Source organism: Symphalangus syndactylus, chromosome X (genome assembly GCF_028878055.3).
Source record: "Symphalangus syndactylus isolate Jambi chromosome X, NHGRI_mSymSyn1-v2.1_pri, whole genome shotgun sequence".
Taxonomy (NCBI): domain Eukaryota; kingdom Metazoa; phylum Chordata; class Mammalia; order Primates; family Hylobatidae; genus Symphalangus; species Symphalangus syndactylus.
This window is the reverse complement of record NC_072447.2, coordinates 135,701,048-135,723,918: the sequence shown is the minus strand read 5'-3', so window position 1 is coordinate 135,723,918 and position 22,871 is coordinate 135,701,048. Positions and strand designations below refer to the sequence as shown.

At 39.9% G+C, this 22,871-nt stretch overlaps 1 protein-coding gene across 5 annotated transcripts in view; it reads left to right on the top strand.

Moving 5' to 3' along the window:
- Positions 1–22,871, top strand: part of HS6ST2 (heparan sulfate 6-O-sulfotransferase 2) — a 330,457-nt gene that overhangs the window by 226,900 nt on the left and 80,686 nt on the right. For 4 of the 5 annotated variants that reach the window (XM_055268300.2, XM_063635356.1, XM_063635357.1 and 1 more), the window contains exon 3: positions 21,229–21,261. The exons of the other annotated variant lie outside the window; for it this stretch is intronic. In XM_055268300.2, the coding sequence (XP_055124275.1) occupies positions 21,229–21,261 (33 nt within the window). The remainder of the gene's footprint in view (positions 1–21,228; positions 21,262–22,871) is intronic. 5 annotated transcript variants of the gene reach the window in all.

Below are 22,871 nucleotides of genomic sequence, written 5' to 3'. Positions count from 1 at the left end.
ATTATTTTCGAACTTCGACTCTCAGGGTTCTGAGGAGGCACCCTGAGGGCTGCCTCGGGTATGGAAGGTGGAAGAGGAGGCTGAGCAGGCAGAACCCAGACCCTCTAACTGACCACCTAGAGCCTCAAGAACAAACTGCCATTCACATCATAGTCTATGTCACCAGTTCTCAAACTTTTCCATCTCAGGACTCCTTTATACTGTTAAAAATAACTGAGGACCTCAAAGAGCTTTGGTTAATGTGGGATTTATCTATTGATATTGACTGCATTAGAATTTAAAACTGAGAAATTTTCAAAAATATGTATTAATCCATTTAAAAGAACAATAGTACCTATTGCATATTAACATATTTTTATAAAAAATAACCTATTTCCAAAGTAAAAAAAATTAACTGAGTGGCATTGTTTTATATTTTGCAAATGTCTTTGATATCTGGCTCCATAGATGATACATGGATTCTCATATCAGCGTCCACATTTGATCTGTTGTGATATGTTGTTCTGATTGAAGTATATGAAGAAAATCCAGCCTCACACAGACATATATTTGGAAAAGAGAGGATCTTACAGACTCCCTGAATGATCTTGGGGACCACCAGTGTCTTTATACCACACTTTGAGAACTGCTTCTCTACCTGAATGGCACTCCCTGGAGATGTACAGTGCCCATCCTGCTGGGCAATGAATGGCAGCTCTGCTCTCACTCCCTCCGCCTTCACTGTATCCCCTCTTTATTTAAAGCAGCTCAGTTTTTCTATTTTATATAATGAAGTTACTGGAAGATTTTATTTGAAAAAAGGAGTCTGCTTCTAAAAGTGTTTGAAATTCACCCACCTTAATCTTAGGTTACTGAAGATATAAGGATTTGGGAGCTGATTGAGATCCTATCACTGGGATTTTTCTCCCCTAAGGATGCAAACTCTTGGGCTTTGAGGAGGGTCCTTTGGCATTGTGCCTCAGCTCTTCCTGGACAGTGACTGGCATGTCATCTTGACAGTGACAGTCTTAGCACATGAAAATGCCACTGAATGACTTGAAAGATTTAATGCCACTTCACAATGGGACTGACCTACCCAGGGAGTGATACAGGCTGAAGTGGAGGGGATTCAATATTTGTCGAGCTGTCTGATCACTGAAGCAGAGAGATGGGCCATAAGGGCAAGTTTCAGTGATATACTTATATGTCATCATCTTTAGAGCTAGACATTCATCATCATTATTTATTTCCTAGATTGATGTTGAACCTTCATTCCAAGGGACAGGAGCCAGTGTTGAATACCATGAGATCTAAGTGCCTTCACAACCCATTGAAGCTTCCTCCAATATCTTGTTTAATAAAGAAGGCCGTGCTGTTCTTTCCCTTGTTGCCGGAGTCATTATTGATTTCATGTCATTCCTTTTACAAAATCACCTCCTGGGTTTTCCTAGGCTTGGCTCTTATAGCCAAGAATGTTCTTTCCTCAGCCCTCTGCTGGGCTTGATGCTGTGAATCCTATATATGTGGGTCGGGACAATTCCACAGCCATCTTGCCAACATGCCCGCGTTAGGCTGTGAGCATGTGCAGAAGTACTCTCAGAGCTGTGGAGGAGGGGAGGCTCCCACACCCACTGCCTTGTCCTTGTTTGTTTTGTTTCTCCCACCAGCCTAGGCATTAATTAAGAGGCCCAGACTCAAAGCCCACCATTAGGGTCAATCATTTGGGCTAATTGAGTGTTTCCAATTTAGTGGAACTCTTCTCTGAAAGCAAGAAATAAAACTGAATCCCTGGGAGAAACCAGAACCCTTGTCCATTGCTGGTGGGAATGTAAAATGTTGCAGCTGCTGTGGAAAACACTTTGGCAGTTTCTCAAAAAGTTAGAGTATTATATGATCTGGCAATTCTACTCTTAGGTATATATCTAAGAGAAATGAAAACATATGTCCACACAGAAACTTGTACATGAACATTCATAGCAGCATTAATCATGATAGTGAAAAAATGGAAACAACCCCAATGCCCATCAGTGGATGAATGGATAAACAAAACGTGGTGTATCCGTACCATGGAATATTGTTTAGCTGCAAAAAGACTGACATGCTGATTGGTACATGCTACAACATGGATGAACCTCAGAAACTTGATGCCCCAAGTGAAAGAAGCCAGACAAAAAAGGCCACATACTGTATGATTCCATTTATATGAATAAACCACAATAGACAAATCTATAGAGACAGAAAACAGATGATTGCCAGGAGCTGAGGGGAGGGTGGAAGGGAGAGTGACTGCTTTACTTAATGGGTACAAGGTTTTCTTCTAGGGTGATGAACTAGATAGAGGTGACAGTTGCACGACATGTAATATACTAAATTCCACTGAATTACACACTTTAAAATGGTTCATTTTGTGTTACATGAATTTCACCTCAATAAAAAATTCAAAACAAATGAACAACAAAACAAAACAAAACACCTGAATCCATGGCTGCTACCCACTTTCGGGCTAGTTTCTCTTATGAATGTTTGTGGAATAAGGAACCCAAGCCTGGGCCGTGAACTCCTCCAGAGTGGGAAATGGGCTTCCAATAACTCGTAGACACTCATTAGTTATACACTGTGGAGATATCATGTATGGTTTCACATATTGCTGTCTTTACTGTGGGCTCATGGAAAGCAGGGACCATGTCTTGTTCACCCTGGAATTCCAAGTGTCTAAGCACCATTCCCAGCACATAGGAGACAGTAGATGTTTGCTGAATGAATGAATGAATATGTTTGTGACACCTCCTTATTCATCTCTATGCCCCCCCCAATAATGCTAGTAATAGTTCTACCACAGCTGGTGCTCAGAACAGATCTATGGATTTGTCGAGTGAGTGGGGATGAGATTGTTTTAGTTTTAGTTTTTTTTTTTTAAGGTTATTTATTTCAAATGAACCTTAAAGTAAACTTAAGTTCTATAAAGAGTCATATTGGGGTTTTGATTAGGGTTTCATTACTATTCACTAAAAACACTTTTTTCAAAAATGAGATATAAAAATTGGACAGGATGTAGAAAAATAGATTTGGCCTATGGAAATTCAAAAAGAGTCAGAGAGAGATCTCAGCTTTAATAAGGGGATGAGACTGTTTAGATGCATTTTACTTTAAAAAAAATTGTGGATATCTATAAAATGGAACATTATCCAGGCCATGAAACGGAATGAAGTATTGATAAATGCTACAATATGGATGAACCTTGAAAACATTATGTGAGTGAAAAAAAAAGCCAGATACAAAAGGTCACTGTTATATGATTACATTTATTTGAAATGTCCAGAATAGGAAAATACACTGAGATGGAAAGTAGATGAATGGTAGTAGGGGCTGGAAGGAATAGCCCAATAGGCCAGGGACAGCTAAAGGGTACAGGGTTTCTTTGGAGGTGACTGAAAATGTTCAGAAATGGACTGTGGTGATGGTTGCACATATCTGTGAATATACTAAAACCCATTGTATACTTTAATTGTATGAATTGCATGGTATGTGAATTATATCTCCATAAAGCTGTTAGAAATTTAGATACATGTCAGAAAAGTAAAGAATACAATTTAAATCAAAAACAAGTGTGACTGTGTTTTGGGAGAGACCTTCATCTAAAATATAAAATAACTGCCTGGGTAGATTCAAAGGGTTTCTCTAGGAAAAGATTCCTTTACTTTTTATTTTTTATTATTTTTTAATTTTTAATTTTAATTTTGTGTGGGTACATAGTAGGTGTATATATTTCCAGGGTACCTGAGATGTTTTGGTACAGGCATGCAATGCATAATAATCACATCGTGGAAAATGGGGTCTCCATCCCCTCAAGTATTTATCCTTTGTGTTACAAACAGTCCGATTACACTTAGTTATTTTAAAGGATACAATTAAATTATTATTGACTATAGTCACCATGTTGAGATATCAAATACTAGGTCTTATTCATTCTTTCTATTTTTGTATTCATTAACCATCCCCACCTTCCCCCCACCCCCTCCCACTACCCTTCCCATCCTCTGGTAACTATCCTTCTACTTTCTATCTTCATGAGTTCAATTGTTTTGATTTTCAGATCCCATAAATAAGTGAGAACATGTGATGTTTGTTCTTCTATGCCTGGCTTATTTCCCTTAGCATAATGACTTCCAGTTCCATCCATTTGTTGCAATGACAGGGTCTCATTCTTTTTTATGGCTGAATAATACTCCATTGTATATAAGTACCACATTTTCTTTATCCATCCATCTGTTGATGGACACCTTAGGTTGCTTCCAAATTTTAGCTATTTTGAACAGTGCTGCAACAAACATGGGAGTGCAGATAATCTTTTCCATATACTGATTTCCCTTCTCTTGCGTATATACTTAGCAGTGGGATTGCTAGATCATATGGTAGCTCTATTTTTAGTTTTTGAGGAACCTCCAAACTGTTCTCCATGGCAGTCATACTAATTTACATTCCCATCAGCAGTGTATGAGGGTTCCCTTTTCTCCACATTCTTGCCAGCATTTGTTATTGCCTGTCTTTTAGATATAAGCCATTTTAACTGGGGTGAGATGAGATCTTATTGTAGTTTTTATTTCTCTGATAATCAGTGATGTTGAGCACCTTTTCATATACCTGTTTGCCATTTGCATGTCTTCTTTTGAGAAATGTCTGTTTAAATCTTTTGCCCACTGCTTAATCAGGTTCTTAGATTTTTCTATAAACTTGTTTGAGCTCCTTATGTATTATGTTTATTAATCCCTTGTAATGTCAGTAGTTTGAAACTATTTTTTCTCTTCACTTTATTTATTATTATATTATTTCTCTCTTCACTATTTATTATATCCTTTGCTCTGCAGAAGCTTTTTAACTTGATGTGAGCCCATTTGTCCATTTTGCTTTGGTTGCCTGTGTGTGTAGGGTATTGCTCAAGAAATCTTTGCCCAAACAAATGTCCTGGAGACTTTCCCTAATGTTTTCTTGTAGTAGTTTTAGAGTTTGATGTCTTAGATTTAAGTCTTTAATCCATTTTGATTTGATTTTTATATGGCAAGAAATAGGGGTCTAGTTTCATTCTTTTGCATATGGATATTCAGGTTTTCCAGCACCATTTATTGAAAGGACTGTCTTTTTCCCAGTGTATGTTCTTGGCAATTTTATCAAAAATCAGTTCAATGTCCATGTATGGATTTGTGTTGGAGTTCTCTATTCTGTTCTGTTGACCTGTCTGTTTTTATGCCAGTGCCATGCTGTTTTGGTTGCTATAGCTCTGTAGTATAACTTGAAATCAAGTAGTGTGATTCCTCCAGTTTTGTTCTTTTTGCTTAGGATAGTTTTGGCTATTCCGGGTCTTTTGTGGTTCCATAGAAATTTTAGGATGATTTTTTTGCTATTTCTGTGAAGGATATCACTGTTATTTTGATAGGGATTGCATCAAATCTGTAGATTGCTTTGGTAGTATGGACATTTTAACAATATTGATTCTTCCAATCCATGGACATGGAATATCTTTCCATTTTTTGGTGTCCTCTTCAATTTCCTTCATCAGTGTTTCATAGTTTTATTATAGAGATCTTTTTCTTTGACTAAGTTGATTCCTAGGTATTTGATTATATTTGTGGCTATTGTAAATGGGATTACTTTTTAAATTTCTTTTTTAGATTGTTCATTGTTGGCATATAGAAATGCCACTGATTTTTGTATGTTGATTTTGTAATTTCAATTTTACTGAATTTGTTTAGCAGTTCTAATAGTTTTTTGGTGGAGTCTCTAGGTTTTACCAATATAAGATCATATCATCTGCAAACAAGGCTAATTTGATTTCTTCTTTTTCAATTTGGATGCCATCATTTGTTTCTTTCTTTCTTTTCTTTTCTTTTTCTTTTTTTTGAAATGGAGTCTTGCTCTGTCACCAGGCTGGAGTGCAGTGGCGTGATCTCAGCCACGGCCACGTGTGATCCCAGGTTCACACCATTCTCCTGCCTCAGGCTCCCAAGTAGCTGGGACTACAGGCGCCCACCACCACACCTGGCTAATTTTTTTTTTGTATTTTTAGTAGAGATGGGGTTTCACTGTGTTAGACAGGATGGTCTCAATCTCCTGACCTTGTGATCCACCCGCCTCAGCCTCCCAAAGTGCTGGGATTACAGGCGTGAGCCACTGTGCTCAGCCAAAACTACGAGTTTCGTCCTCTTGTCTGATTATTCTAGCTAGGACTTTCGGTACTATATTGGTTAACAGTGGTGACAGTAGGCATCCTTGTCATGTTCCAGATCTTAGGGGAAAGACTTTCAATTTTTCCTCATTTAGTATGATACTAGCTGTGGCTCTGTCATACATAGCTTTTATTATGTTGAGCTATGTTCCTTGTATACCCAGTTTTTTGAGGGTTTTTATCATGGAGAGATTGAATTTTATGAAATGTGTTTTCAGCATTAATTGAAATGATCATATAGTTTTTGTCCTTCATTCTGCTGATATGATGTATCACATTGGTTGATTTGTGTATGTTGAACCATTCTAGCATCCACAGGATATTTCCCACTTGGTCATGATGAATGATCTTTTTAATATATTGTTGAATTCAGTTTGCTAGTGTTTTGTTGAAGATTTCTGCATCAATATTCATTAGCGATATTGGCCTGTAGTTTTCTTTTTTTGATGTGTCTTTGTCTGGTTTTGGTATCAGGGTAATACTGGCCTGGTAGAATGAGTTTGGAAGTATTCCCTCTTCCTCTATTTTCCAGAATAGTTTGAGTAGGATTGGTATTAGCTCTTCTTTAAATGTTTGGTAGAATTCAGCAGTGAGGCCATGAGGTCCAGGGCTTTTCTTTACAAGGAGTCTTTTATTACAGCTTTGATCTCATGACTTGCTATTGGTCTGTTCAGGTTTAGGATTTCCTCATGGTTCAGTCTTGGTAGGTTGTATGTGTCTAGGAATTTGTCCATTTCTTCTGGATTTTCCAATTTTTTGGGATATACTTGCTCATACTGGCCACTAATGATCCTTTGAATTTTTCCACTATCAGTTGGAATGTCTCCTTTTTTATTTCCGATTTTTTATTTATTTGGATCTTTTCTCTTTTTCCCTTAGTAAGAAAAACCAACTTTTTGGTTTTTTTGTTTGCTTTTTGTTTTTTTGGGTTTTTTTATTTTAACATAATTTTATTTTAATACACCTATATGTTTGAATATTTGAAATCTCAATCACCTTCACAGCACAATGATTCTACAAAGCATTCTTTCCTTTAGCCTCACTGTATATTTTGTCAAATGACATGACTGTTCCTAATTCATAATTGGGACCTAAACCTAATGGAAAATACTACTTCATGTATTCAAAAATATTTGTGGTCTTTTTCTACTATGTGCATCTGGCATTGTTCTCAGGACTGGAGTCTATTAGTTTTATTATGAAAGTGTTAACATTTCTCTGTAGAGTTGTTTTACAAAACACCTGTTTTTCAAAAGCATTCTGGGGAACAACCTGAAAACTTTTAAATAACATTTAGAGCATGGATTTATTTTAAAAATTACCTGATCCCTTTTTTAATGCATATTGTGACTCTCTTTAATCATGAAAAGTTTTCAACATTATTTTGGCATACCTGAAAGCTTTTAACTGTCCTTAAAAACCCCAACTTTGCAATGGTAAATTATTTAATGCATCACAAAATAGTCTTATGAACCAACTTTTTGTTTCACTGATCTTTTGTATTGTTTTCTTCATTTACATTGCATTTATTTCTGCTCTGATCTTCGTTATTTCTTTTCTTCTACTGTTTTGGGTTTGGTTTGCTCTTATTTCTCTGGTTCTTTAAGATGCATTGTTAGGTTGCTTATTTGAAGTTTTTCCTCTTTTTTGCAAGAAGGATAATAAGCTAGATTTATTTTAAAACATAAATTTAAAAGTACCTACATCAATTATTATTAAATTGAACCAGCAATGTATAAAACAAATAATGCATTGAGTCCAATTTCAGATGGGTTCACACTAGAAAACCTAATTAGTATAATTCAACCACTTCAGCAAAAGAAAAGAAATGAATATTTCAATGGATGGGGGAAATGAATTTTTATTATTCCAAAATAATTCATGATTTTGAAGAACTCTTAGCAAATAAAAATTAAAATGAACTTTCTTAACCTGATAAGCAGAATCTAGTGAAAGCTTACAACACTCACCCCAAATGGCAAGTAATTAGATCATTCCCTTTGAAGACAGGTTTTTCCTCTTTTTTGATGTAGGCACTTATAGCTATAAACTTATCTCTTAGTACTGCTTTTACTGTATCCCATAGGCTTTGGGATGTTGTGCTTCTGTTATCATTTGTTTCAAGACGTTTTTCAATTCCTTCTTAATTTCTTCATTATCCACTGGTCATTCAGGAGCATATTGTTTAGTTTTTATATATTTTTGTAGTTCCCCAAATTCTTCTCATTTTTGATTTCTAGTTTTATTCCATTGCAGACAGAAAAGATGCTTGATATTATTTCAGGTTTTTAAAATGTTTTATGGCTGGTTTTGTGACCTAACATATGGTCTATCCTTGAGAATGATCCATGTGCTGAGGAAAATAAAGTGTATTCTGCAGCCGTCAGATGAAATGTTCTGTAAGTATCTATTAGATCCATTTAGTCTATAGTGCAGATTGAGTCTGGTGTCTCTTTCTTGGTTTTCTGTCTGGAAGATAGATCCAATGCTGAAAGTGGGGTGTTGGAGTCTCTGACTATTATCGTATTGGGGCCTATCTCTCTCTTTCACTCTAATAATATTTGCTTTATATACCTAAGTGCTCCAGTGTTGGGTGCATATATATTTAAAATTGTTATATCCTCTTGCTGAATTGACCCCTTTATCATTATATAGTGACCTTCTTTTTCTCTTCTTATTGTTTTTGTCTTGAAATCTATTTTGTCTGATACAAGTATAGCTAGTCCTACTCTTTTTTTTTTTTTGGTTTCCATTGGCATGGAATATCTTTTTCCATCCCTTTATTTTCAGTCTATTTGTGTCTTTATAAGTGCAGTATGTTTCTTGTAGGCAACAAATCATTGGGTCTTTTTTTTTTAAATAAATTCAGCCACTCTATGTCTTTTGATTGAAGAGTTTAGTCCATTTATATTCAGTGTTATTATTGATGAGTAAGGACTTACTCTTTCCATTTTGTTATTTATTTTCTGGTTGTTTTGGAAAGTTCCCTTTAAATTGGGCTTTCCTTTCAGCAGCAATTCATGCAAGTTTCCAGATCATTACCTACTTGATGGGGGGTTGGGGGCAGAGTAGCTTAAAGGTAGAGTGTGAAGGGCAACTGCCAACTGTTGGGCAGTTGGAGATTGATCAGAATGTATGTCAGTGGGAAACTAGGATTTGATTTACACGAACCCAGCTGCCTGATGATTTCTGCACTGCCTGTAGGATATATGGGGTGTCCTCATTTTCATGAGGAGGAATGAGCAAGCAGTCTAATGATGTGCCACTTAAACAATTAGCAATTCAGCAAGTTCAACTTCAAATAAGCAGTTCTGAATTCTTCTTCCTACTCCAGGGGCTGTCCCCACTACTTCAGTGTCTATCAGCTTTTCTGAAAGAAGAGACACCATGGCTACAGGGGAACCATGGTGGGGCTGTGTGTGGAGGCAAGTACTGCCTAGTGTTGGATGCAGACTGCAGCTGTATCCTTGGCCCTTAGGCAGGAAGAAACTCCCACAGCATCATCCCAGCTAGATAGTAGCTTGGATGTCACAGTCAGACAGGCAGCCCCAGCAACCTTAGGTGGTAAAGCAGTTTCTGTGGGGAGATTATAAAGCCCTCTGTGGTTATGAAGGAGTTGACGAGCTATTCTGATGGCTTTCTGCCTGTTTTCCTTGGATCCTGAAGACAAGGGCAGTCCAAAGTTATTCCTGGGAAGTGAGAATCAGGCATCAGCCAAGGCTTTGTCAGATCTGGGTTTGCAGATGAAGGCTCATTCAATGTTCATTACCATTGCAAAAAATGAACATGTGAAAACTCACTTGTAACTTGAAGGGGCATCATTTCTAATTGGGAGATAGCCACAGAGAAACGAAGGGGCCAAAACATTGCTAGTGTGAAAAGCACATAGGCTTTGAAGTCAGATCAACCTGCAAGTCCCATTCTTTATGTCTTAGATGCATGACCTTCTCAAAGGCCTTCACCTCTGAGCCTTGATTTCCTCACCTGTAAAAGGAGATAGGAAAGAGCATCTTACAGGGGCTATTGTTCTAATTAAACAACATCCAGTCTTCGTGTCTGGATCTCTGCCACTGGCCCTCAACTCACCTTTTTCCTCCTATCTCTCTAGCATAGATTGCTGCATTCATTTTCTTGTAGAGGGACCTTGGTACTTTTAAGATCCCTGAACTGGAATTCACAAGGTCTGAGAGATGGTTTTGACCCTGTTATGACTGTATGACCTTGGTTGAGTCCCTTTTTCTCTCAGGACCTATAAAATGCAGAGTTTGGGCTTGATGGTCTTTAAGGGTACCTTCCAACTTTGATAGGTTTCTAAACGATGTCAAGGTCAAATTCTGAATGGCCTGGTTCACTGTGCTAGAGGATGGCCCTGATCATTTGGCAAGCACAGCTCTTTCCCAAGGCGACATGCCCTTCTTACCATTGTAGTTACACGGGCCCTTTTGGAATGAGTCACATACTCTAGCTTCTTCCAGTTTCTTCCCCCCCTTGGTTATCTTGGCTTGGACTTTTTGGATTCTGTCTATATGTAATTTGATTGCATTTTCCTATAGATAAGAAATATAGGTATAATAGCAAGGAGCACCTCACCCCCCACTGCTTCAAAGAGAGAGAGAGAGAGACCTGATCTGTCTGCCAACTTCTCTTTCCCTGTGGGTCCCTGGCCCATCCACTGCTACCTGATTTATGTCCTAGGGGAGCAGCATAGCTATGGTGAAGATTTATACCAGGTTTTCATCTTCAAATGAGCTACTACCTCTGTTCCTTGTGTATTCAAGTGCTTGGCACTCATAGCCTGTGAGTTTGTTCTGGAATTCAAAATGAAAAATAGTCCCATGAGAGGCCTAAAGAGAGGCAAACAGGAAGCACTTCAGAGTGTGCTGCAGCCTTGTACAGTAAGTAGGGTGCAGTCCCCAGCTCTCAGTGGAGGTGTGATATGCCCAGAGAGATTATATACAGTGATCCCTCTCCACATTAGTGCCTTGTGTAGGCATGGTACACAGTGCATTAGAATTAGACAAGGCGTAGAATTTGGAGACAGGAAATGTTGAATATTCCCATCTCAGCGCCTTCACTTATTAACTGTATGACCTTGAGCAAATTACTCTTTGAGCCTCTCTGACTTCCCCGTAAAGTGAGAAGAATGCCGCCTACCTCACAGGGTTGCTGTGAAGGCAAAATGAAATATAGTTAGTACAGCTGAGTGGCTCAGGAACTTAGGTCCCAGCATCCTACAACTCTGGATTTGAATCCAGACTCTACCACTTATCATGCAAGTCCCTCTGAGCCTCGGTTTTCTCATTTAGGCAATGAGTACAGACTTTTGTTCAGGATGAAATGAGATAATTCCTATAGTGTGTGGCATCTGGCATATAGTAAGCACTCATTAAATGTTAGCTAATGGTATGATTGTTATTGTTTGTCATTTAGGTAAAATTTCCAATAATTCTAGAAAAGATATTCTGTGTACTCTGCCAGATGGTTTGGCAAACTTGGTCCATATTTTATATGCTTGGGGAAAAAGCACTGGGTATTTTTTGGTCCTGGTTTTGAAACTACAGGTAAGACATGAAACTGAGACTCCTCTAATAAAAGGATACCTGTTTCCTCATGGAAAACAGGTTTGTGCTCACAATGATGCTACATCTTCATGTAGACAGTTGTCTGAAGCCCACAAAACTGCTGAAGTGGTCATGATATTTCAAAAGTAGTGCCTCCATCGGGAGCAGCGGTGTTAATCCAATTATGAATATTACACCTGCCAAACAGAAAGAATCCTTTAGCCACAGGTCTCAAGCACAGCCCTGGATGTGTGGATTTGCCACAGTGACAGAGACTACTAGCAAGGTGCATGGGGACAAGAACAGCAATGGCTTAAAGCCTTTTTCATGGATTTTTGACAATGAAGTTAATTATCCAGCTGTTTCATGTACTTGACCCCAGACACTCAGATCTTTGGAAACATCTGGACAATGTGGGAGTAGTTTTCATATCTTTCATCAAAACCGTTGGTTGTGTTAAATTCAGCAGGTTTCATTAATCACCTGGTTTGTGCCCTGTTAGGTATTATTGATCACAAGGAAGTCACGGTTTTATTGAGAAAAATTAGACTAACAGGTTTGAAGTGACCAATGAAAAGTAGGAAAGCTGGGATTTGAACATAGTTCCCTCAACTCCTGTGCTTGTGCTCGCTTCACTTTAGCACATGGCCTCTTTTCATTTGGGGCTGGCTGGAAGGAAGTTTCAGACCAAATCCAGTGGTTCCCACCATGCCTTGACTTCAGCAGAGACCTAAGCTCCTTTGCGGAAAGCAGGTGACATATATCCAAATGGACCATTTCATGTGTCTCCATTGTCTGATCCTTTTAGTGACTTGGTGGAATATTCCCTGAGAATGATCTTGATCCTTATTTTAGCACTAGCCAAATCATTACTTGTTAGGGAGTTTTTCGTTCTCTGTGTTTTAAATGTGTAAAAATGTGAATGAAGCAGTTATATCTTGTGTTGGCAGCTTGCCATCCTTGGTCTGTGTCAGCATAAAATATTTTGGATTCCATAGAGTAGCAGCCCCATGCGAAGCTGTGTAAAAGATACAATGAAAACCTTCCTTCTGATTTGAAACAGTGCTGAAATAGCATCATCTGTGGACCTTCCAGACCCAAAGATCTGAAACATGGAAATAAAATGGGACAAAATAACTGCCAGCACACATATTTACACTTACCTTGTAAATGAAACTTTTCGGCCTTTATTAACAGAAAGCAGGCCCTGTTACACCCAGAAAATTTCTAAGGGATTCCTTATTCGTTCTTTCTTTCCTTTAAGTCAAAAATACTATATGTATATGATCAAATTGAAATGCATCACTGGAACCTACCATACAAATACAGATGCTTGTGTTTGGAGAACTCCAAAACACGTATGAAAATCATTGTCAAGTTTCAATTGAAGAAGTCAGCCTGTACCTATGCACATTTTTTTTTGTAACTCAACTAGCTCCCCCACATCATGAGTGGAAAGGCTTCTCGGAAGGGAAAACAAGCCACGTTTTATTTTATGGCCTTCAATTTTGTTTTATTTTGTTTTACTTTGTTTGTTCAATGGCAAAACATCCCTTTCACTGCTTTCTGAAAGACTAAATTGTCAAATAGGTGCTGTGGGAATGTTTTCAGAAACAATGTATCCTGCCATAGCCAAGGACAAGTTATAGACAAACCCGTTTTCCACGAAAACAAGAATCCTTCAGTGTCCAGATTGTTAATTAGATCAGCACTAGAGGGCACTCTTATGATGCCAAAATGGGAAATTTTTACTAAAATCTGCTGGGCAGGGGTGTGAGAGAGGAGATGAGGAGGAGGCAATTTCTGTAAGGACTGCAGACCACAGACAAACAGCTTAGACAAGACATGTGCAACTGAGAATTGACTGGATCGCCAACAGATAAAACACTATTTGAAAAGGGCTGTTTGGCAGTCTTCCCTATCAGATCCACTTGGTTTCCAAAATGCAGTTGGTGCTTTGGCAATACACGACCCAGGTATACGGCATTATTTCTCAAAATGAAAGAGATATAAGAATCTCTGATTGTTACCATGTGATGTAGTAAAAGCACATTTAGGCAGAAAACGAAATGTGGAGAGAAGCATAGGAGAATGTGTTTACAACTTAACAGCTACTGAGAAAGAAGAGTTTCAGATCTTTGGAGTCTTTTATGGTTGTTTTCCCAATCTTTTGCAGCCCTTGCTCTGTGAATTGTTGTGAAGGGTTGTGTGATTGAGTCTAGGAGAGCAGGTGCTTGCTTGTCTGCTGCCCCTAGGCAGGCTCTGATGGACACAGGGTGGATGATGTGCTGTCAAGTAAAGGGACAAATGGACTTGGTTTTGTCTCTGGCACTGATGTGCTCTGTGATCTGTGGCAAGTCCCTGCCCTCTCAAAGTCTCAGGGTCAGGGAAGAGTTGGGTGACACTAGAGGTCTCTAAAAGATCACTAGAAGACATATCCTCGAGTTTATGATTGATGATTGCAAAAATAACTTTTGTTTTGTTTTAGTTTTAGAGACAGTGTTACTCTGTTGCCCAAGCTGGCGTGCAGTGACATGATCATGGCTCACTGCAGCCTTGAACTCCTGGGCTCAAGCGCTTCTCCTGCCTCAGCCTCCAGAGTAGCTGGGACCACAGGCACATGACACCATGCCCAGCTATTTTTCGTATTTTTTGTAGAGATGGGGTCTCACTATGTTATCCAGGTTGGTCTTGAACTCCTGGGCTCAAGAATTCCTCCCACCTTGGCTTCCCAAAGTGTTGGGAATACAGACATGAGCCACCGTGTTCAGCCAGAACTTCCCATATCAGTCATTTATAGCAGCCACTTGAGTTCTGAATCGAACAAGATATGATAGGCACCCTGGGGTAGAAGGTGACTCTATGCTGTCAGTAGGATGGTACCAAAATGACTTGCCAGCACAGAGGGGCTTATTTGCCTGTATTAGTCATTCCTTTAGGTTTGTGGCTCAGTCCAAATATAACCTCAGAGAGTTACCACACTAAGCCATCAGTAGGTCCGCTCAAATTCGCTCATCATGTCCAAGTTAAGCCTGATCCCTCTCTTGTGTGCTAGGCACCAGCCAGAATCTCAGGCATGCCCATGTACTCTTCCCTGAGGAGCCAGTGTGGGGCAGGGGCTCTGGGCACTTGATGGGAAGAGTGGCACACTGAAGACAGACTTATCTGCTCTGACTTTGGCCCCAGCGTTTGCTAGAGAAATGCATGAGTGTTTTTGTCTAAGTCTCTGCTTGTAAGAACCCAGGCTATCCTTCATAGGAATGTTCCTGGTTGAGTCAAATTCATTATAAAGTCTTAAAATGTTATTGGCCAGGCACGGTGGCTTATGCCTGTAATCCCAACACTTTGGGAGGCCGAGGCAGGTGGATCACTTGAGGTCAGGAATTTGAGACCAGACTAGCCTGGCCAATATGGCAAAACCTTATCTCTACTAAAAATCCAAAAAAATTAGCTGGGTGTGGTGGCGGGCACCTGTAGTCCCAGCTACTCAGGAGGCTGAGGCAGAAGAATCGCTTGATCTTGGGAGGCAGAGGTTGCAGTGAGCCAAGATTGAGCCACTGCACAGCCTGGGCAACAGAGTGAGACTCCATCTAAAAAAAAAAAGTTATCATGAACAAGGACCTTTGGGAAATCAGCTAATCCAACACCATCACTGTAGAGATAGGGAAACGGGGAGCCATCTTCATTTGGGAATGGGGTTGCCCAGGGTTTCACAGCCAGTTAATGGCAGAGCTGGCATTGGGGTATCAGTTTTTTATTTCTATTCCAGGCCTCTTTCTGTTACCTTGTGCTATATTTTTCTCTCTCCTCCAATGTCCATTCTAGGGAATAAGTGACCAATGGCTCTGAACCTAAGGGTTTTTGACATAGCTAAAATAGCTCTGTGTTTATGGATTGTGTCATTTAAGGTAGTACAAGTGGAAAGATATGGGGACACATCCCTATCAAAAATATGTCCTTTTTAAATGTCATAGGACTGGAGATCAAACCAATATAAGGTCATTCCTCTGGATCTAGAAGGCTCTGAAGTCTTGAGATGCTCTTGCCCAAAAGCAAGGATCAGGTTGGAATCCTTGTCAGCTGGCAGGGAACGAAAGGCTGGGAGGGTAGGTCTGGAAACCAGGTTTAGTATCTGGGGGAGGGCAGACACTGGGAAAAGAGCAGTCAAGGCAACCTCAAGGGACTTCATAGTTGTGCCAAAGGCTATTCCTTGGGAGGTTAAAACAAATATTCAAAGAATACATATTTGAAAGAATATTCTGGATTCCAGTATTCTCATGCCAAACATAAGGAGCTCCCTCTCATGAGGTATGCGTGATTTCCAGTGGACTTGGCATGGAACTAGGAGGAATTAATAGCAGTCAAACAGTAGAACACAGATGTTGGGGACAGCCCTCTCCCATATCAGTGATGTGGTTACTTTCCACATGGCCTTTACATGCACGTGTCTTTGAGCTCTGCTTTTGAAAAGCTGGTTCTTCTCCCAGGGCAACAAGATGGCTCAGCTACAGGGGGCTGCGAGCTGTGTGGCAGGCCTGCCATAGACTCACTATGCCTCTAGACAATTCTCTGATTGGTCTTCCTCCCTAGGTGACAGTAATAATGCCTAAAACGTATTGTATGATGACTGTGGACCTGACATTCTGCTACATGATTTACATGCATAATCACATCTAATCTTCCCAAGTACTTTAGGAACTACCCTTCTAGACCGAAACACATGGGCCTACCTACCCATGTCGTTTGCTGTTGGTTTCTGCTCTGATAGGGCTGTCTTTTCTTCTGATTGATCAGTTCCGATACCATATCTGTTGTTAAAGATGGTGATCATCACCAGTGTAGGCACTATACTTGTCCCCACTTTGGTTTTTGCTGTTTTGTTTTGTTTTGTTGAGACAGAGTCTCACCCTGTCACCCAGGCTGCAGTGTAGTGGCGTGATCTCGGCTCACTGCAACCTCCTCCTCCCAGGTTCAAGTGATTCTTCTGCCTCAGCCTCCTATGTAGCTGGGAATACAGGCGCCTGCCACCATGCCAGACTAATTTTTGTATTTTTAGTAGAGACGAGGTTTCACCATGTTGGCCAGGCTGGTCTCGAACTCCTGACCTCAGGTGATCCACCTGCTCGGCCTCCCAAAGTGCTGGGATTACAGGCGTGAGCTACCATGCCCCACCTTGTCCTCATTTTGTAAGTGAGGAAATCAGGGCTGAGAGATTAAGGTGCCTTTGCAGTGTCATGCAGTTGGTAAGTGAAAGAGCCTTAGGACCAGAATCCAGTCTGTGTGACTACTGGACTTATTTCATGGTCCCACACCACATTCTCAGGACTGTGCATAAGCAAAAGGCTGAGGTCAAGCATTTTAACACTTTGCAAGTAAAAAAGACCAGTAGCTTGTTTTGCATAGGGCCTTAAGAAACACCCAGGCCCTTTGCCTGGCTCCTCCATTCACCTCCACCAGTTTGAGCAAGAGTCCTTAGCCTGAAACTTTGGGGGCACCACACCCCTTTCCATTTAGGGAAATAAAATTTAGCATGTATTAACATAAGGCATTTTTTGCTAGGATATACTGTATTTGGCCTTGAGAGATCAAATGAGGAAGGTGGCTTGAGATACAAAAGGAAGTGGTGGGTTTCTGAGCAGCAACAGAGTAGGTGAGACCAGAATGATGGTGGAAGGGCATTCTACATGAGAGAACATGGAAATTCTAAAACACGTCAGCTCTTGGTGTGGCAGTTAAAGGGAGGGTGAGCACACCAGTTCAGTGTCAGAAACCAGAGAGGTGGAATGGACCATTTGCTTGGCAGCTCTGGAACAGTGGTAGGCAGTTATTTATCATAGAGTGTACTGTCTGCTGCAGATTTGCAATCTGACCCAAACAGTGTTGGTGTGGGTTTCTTAACAACTTCATTCTCTCTAGCTGTTATATGGAAGTGTGTGGCTCTGGAGGTCTCTGCTGATGAACAGCCATCACCAATATCCCAGGCTCCTGGCAGATGAAGAATCTGCATGAGCAGAAAGAGAAATGTGGAGGGTGGTGGCGGTGCAAGAGGGTCAATTGGTCATCAATTCGATTTTTCTTGTTTTTCTCAATTAAGTTTCCTTGTATAATTTTTCCATCATAAAGAATCTGCCACTCTATGTTTCAAATTAACAAAGCTGTTTCTCTGGACAGAATGATGTTCAGTTGCATTTAAATTTGGCCATTATGATTTTGGATATACTCTCATTTACTCATAAACTCTTTGAAGGCTGCGCTCTGGGCTCTATGAACTACTAATAGCATGTTGTACTGAGAAAATGACTAGGGATTGGCACACTTCTAAGTAACGTGGCACGCAAATTCAAGGGAAAGCTATTAGAGAATGAAAGAATATTGGAACTGGGGGAATTTTAGAAACCATCTTGTCAAGCACCTTCATGTCATACAGCCCACTGGGAGAGTGGAGAAGAGAATTTGCCCAAGAACAAATGAGTCATTGGTAAAACCTGGATTAAAAACCAGGGATCCTGATTCTCAGTCCAGAGCTCTTGGATTTTTACCTCATCCTGGGTTTTCCAGGTCTTAATTTGGATCCTTCATACAAAAGTGAATCGTTTCACTTTCGTTTCTGAAGCTCTAAGCACCCACCCTGAGAATGTAAATGCCAAGCATAAATGTCATGGTCTGAGGTTCCTGATTAGGATGAATCCACATCTGGAGCTTTTGGATTCCCAAGTCTCCCGCTATTCCCATTACTCCAATGCTATATATGTGTTCTCTTCATTTTCATCTTTTGCCTTCCTTGCTGATTGGATGCTTAGGCAGTTGCCTAAGTACCATTTGAGTGACATTTAGTCACATCTTCTGGAACCTGGCTCAGAGGAAGGTTATTCCTATGGCTTTTTCTCCAGCCAGTGTCTGGGTCATGGGCATGATAACCACAGCTCCTTTTGTCCATCCAGTGCTGCTGCTTTCCCAGGATGTGGCTTGCTGAGGGCTGATGAATCCCATCTTAGAGTGTCAGCCAGGCCAGCTGTTAAAGAACATGACAGCAACAAATGAGAAAGACTGTTGGGATGTGGGACTACAGTATTATGAAACTGCCACTTAGAGGCTTCCTGTTTTTACAGTATTTCAAGGTGCAAGCACATGGCATTCTCTGGGTAGCAAATGGCCCAGCTGAAAAGAAACCTGATTTACAGCCTGTTGGGAGGACTTTCCACAAGGAGAAATTATGAATTTATAACGTCCCTTCCAATCCGAAAGAGAATTCTTTCTAATGCAAATGTTTAATCTGATGCCATCGAGTATGTTCTCCATACATAAACAAAGGCATAAATAAAACAGGGAGAAACTCTTTCCTAGAATTGGTAATATACAGTACATTTCTGTAGAACTCTTTTCCAAGCAGATGGCCTAAAAATATTCCACAAGATTGTAAACTCTGTAGAGTCAGGGATTTTTGTCTGTTTTATTCACTACTATATCCTTAGTACCTCTAACAACGGCTAGCACACAATAGATAATAAATATTTTTTAATAAAACATCATGATTAAAGGGCCTTTTTAAAGGATTTCATTAAAGAACCTTCCCAAAGAGAGTGTGTGTGCGTATGCATAAAATGGGTTCTTAAAATTAATTCATTTTCTTCTAATTAGTATGTCTCTTTTGTTTTGCCTTTTCCCTATGAACTTTGGCTCACTTCCGATGACTGGCCACCCTTTTGATTGATGCACCTGTAACATCTTCCCGGATCATCACTCAATACTCCACCTCTTCCCACCTGGGCTCCCAGGTAAGGCAATGAGCTTCCAAAAGTCCTCTCAGTGCAATCACCGGGCAAATTTTATGAGGCAGTCAAGAAGTTTACCTAGAAATAAAAAAAATCTCAAGAGACAATAATAGTTCCTTGATTAAAGTTAAATTGATCCCATTCCCATATAATCAATTATTTATACACTTAACATTATTTGAGAATTTCTATTAGTACAGTGAAATAAAAATTATGGCTTTGGAAACTGCTGCATACTTAACTTTGGAACTTTCTGATCCTAGGAATCAATATATGGCTTTATGTTTTCCTTTTAAAAATATTTTCTTGTGTGTATGCATGTGTGTGTGTATGCGTGTGTGTGTGTGTGTTTTGTCTTTTCACCCAAAGTTGTGTTATTTTTGTTCACAAGGCCAAATTTTGTGGAAGGGATCATAGCCTCTCTTCACTGTGTAGGGACTCTAAATCACGGGGTAGGTCAGTACATTGTAGATTACTTATTTCTTGCGGCTGGGGTAGAAGACGAGCACATTGGGCTCTGGATGGTAAGTCCACTAATAGGAGTGTCTTGTCTAACAGATTTGATGTTAGGCCTCACCAAGTATATCACTTTTGTTTCTCATGACATTTGCTTCCCCAGCAGTCTTAACAGCTCAGAAACAGGGAAAGGAGGCTTAACCACACCAGAGACTGATAATAAAAGAGCCATGTATTGCTTCTCAAATGATGATTCAAAGGCTCTGCTGCTAGCCATACTATTAAAAAAGGCTCTCTTAACTCACTTCTAAGGCCTGCAAAGCATATTTGCTATAAAGAAACATTTCTCCCAAGAAAATGCACAGGGTATATAGCCCACTTCGGGCATAAAAGAAGTGTAGCCCACTTCGGGCATGAAAGAAGTGTTGCTACATTGTAAAATTCCTTGTTCTGGCATAATAAAAAACAAAAGGCTAACTGAGCCTATTTGAACCCTCAAATTGGCAACTGACCTGTGTATAACTTCACAGTCTCTGCCTGCTAATAATATTAGAAATTCACACAGTGGAATGAGTGTTTTGTGACCCTCAAGACATACATTATAAAAACAGCTAAGCATGTTTTTTGAATGGGGAGACATTGCTTACTTTGATGGATGTCTTGTGTTTGGGTGGAAGGGACTAGAGAGATGATTTATATATCACTTTATGTGTGCATTGAATTTTCATCTTTTTAAAGAGCATCAGTAAAGTCTAATTGTTCTTTATTTTCCTTTTGTTATCTGTGTTTCATATATTCCTGATAATATGAAAGATCCCTGCCAATTCCTCCTAGGACCTTTCAATCAGTCATTTCCATTTCAGTGATGCCACAGGGTTGGGTTTGGTTTGGATTTTGTTTTATTGGCTTTTGTTTTTTTTACCTAGATTCCCATTGCTCTCTGTGAAGGGGGATGGAATTAGCATGAGCGAGTGGTAGATCCATCATTCCCAGACCACAGCCCTCCAGGGATCTGGCTCTCAGTGCAGCCTTGCCCCTTTTAGCCTTCTGATTGGGAATCTCTCCATTACTTGAGAGGAGCCGGTGGGGAGCAAAGTGGAGAAGCCATCTATGAGTTGTTTCCCTGAGGTTTGGGAAGCTGGAGAAATATGCTCTTAAAGCACAATGGAAAACTTTTATTATTTTGTCTCCTCTCCTACCAAGCTCTTGCTAGCGACTGGTTTTACTGTTCCTTTAACAGGTGGAGGATTTTTCAGATTCTAGATGCAGCAAGGTAAGTAACAATGTATTTTTAGTTTGACTGAACCCAGGTAAGCTAGAAAAAAGAGACTCTGCAGTTGCCTGTCAGTTTAATTTCAGTACAACAAATAGTTAAGTTTTTGGCTTGGACAAATTCATTCCAGGGCTTTTTTTTTTTTTTTAGTTTAAAACAGCTGAAACTACCCAGGCTTGGAGTCTCAGTTCTGAAGGCTGACTTAGTTCAGAAGGGGGATGAATGTTCAGGGCGACCACCCCAGACAGGTGTGCAGTAGGTCATTAGCTCTTTTTCCTCTTTTTGCTGAAATAGGATGACATAGTAGAGTGTGTTGTTAAGAAGACCCCAACCGTTGGCAAAGTGTTTTTTACAGTGCTTCAGGCACGTCTGCCTGTCCCTAGGCTGGATTGTGAGTTAGAGAACAAGTAGGTCAGCACTTCCTTGAAGGGAAATCAATTATTTGAAAATATCAGGGCTTTTAACGTATGTAAATATGTAGACTTGCATATTTACAAGTAATCCCATAGGCCAGGGGCCTTTATGACATGAACCCTGCAGGAGAGCAAATCTAATCAAATACAAGAAAGTTCCTCTCTGTGGGGAAGAGGGACACTGAGAATGCTCCTGGGTGATGCCCCTGCAGGCAACAACTGTTGCTAAGAGCTGTACCATCATATTGCCACCATAGCCGGAGAGGCTTGCAAGAACCATAAGCCATTTTGGAAATATGTGCTCTAGTCGCTTGGCACATTGTTTTCTAAGGTCATGATGCTCACCAGTACTGTCTTTGGCTTTTTGTAGGCTTATTGGCTCCAGAAATATTTACTAGTGCCTCTGTTTTTTCTTAATACCCACCTACAATCCACCCTGTACTCTCTGGCCAAATAGGTTAGCAAGAGCAAAGACTGTAGCTCTGGCATTTCTCCACAAGGACAGACTCCCATTAAAATAGACTACTTGAGACATTCTGGGGATGCCCAGTTTAGCTTTCTGTAGCTGGGCTTCCATACTCCCATTAGGGCCTCAATGGATTTACTTGACAGCTGAGAATAGTAAATTTAGTGTTTAATTTTGTAGTCAGATTATAATTTATTGAGCTAAACGGCACAGACACACATGGACACCTAATCACACAGTATTAGTATGGGAGAACATTTAAATATCATAGATTGGGTGTGTCATGGAGGCAAAGTACCAAGTTCTGTTACTAATGAGGTGACTTTTGTCAAGCACTAGCTCCACTCTGAGCCTTAATTTCCTCGCCTGTAAAATAAAATGGAGTGGATGACCATTAAGACAATGGTCAATAACATAGGTACTACTATCCCTATAATAGCTTTTATGGGAAAATCTTGAGAATTTTGTTTTCTTTTTGCTTTAAAATTGCTAGATGATAGCACCATCTCTTTAAAACAGTTTTGCTGTATAACAAAGCAAATCCTGACACACTCTTTATTTTTATTATGGTGTTGATTAGTTGGACCAGAAATTATTGCCAGAGCAACTAATACCTGGCCTTAATGAGAGAAAAAAAGAGGAGTACAGATGGTGAGATGGGAAAGAAACGGTTTTGGTAAATATCAATGGGGCCCTTTTTGAATTGTGGTGAGCTGAATGATGTATGAAAA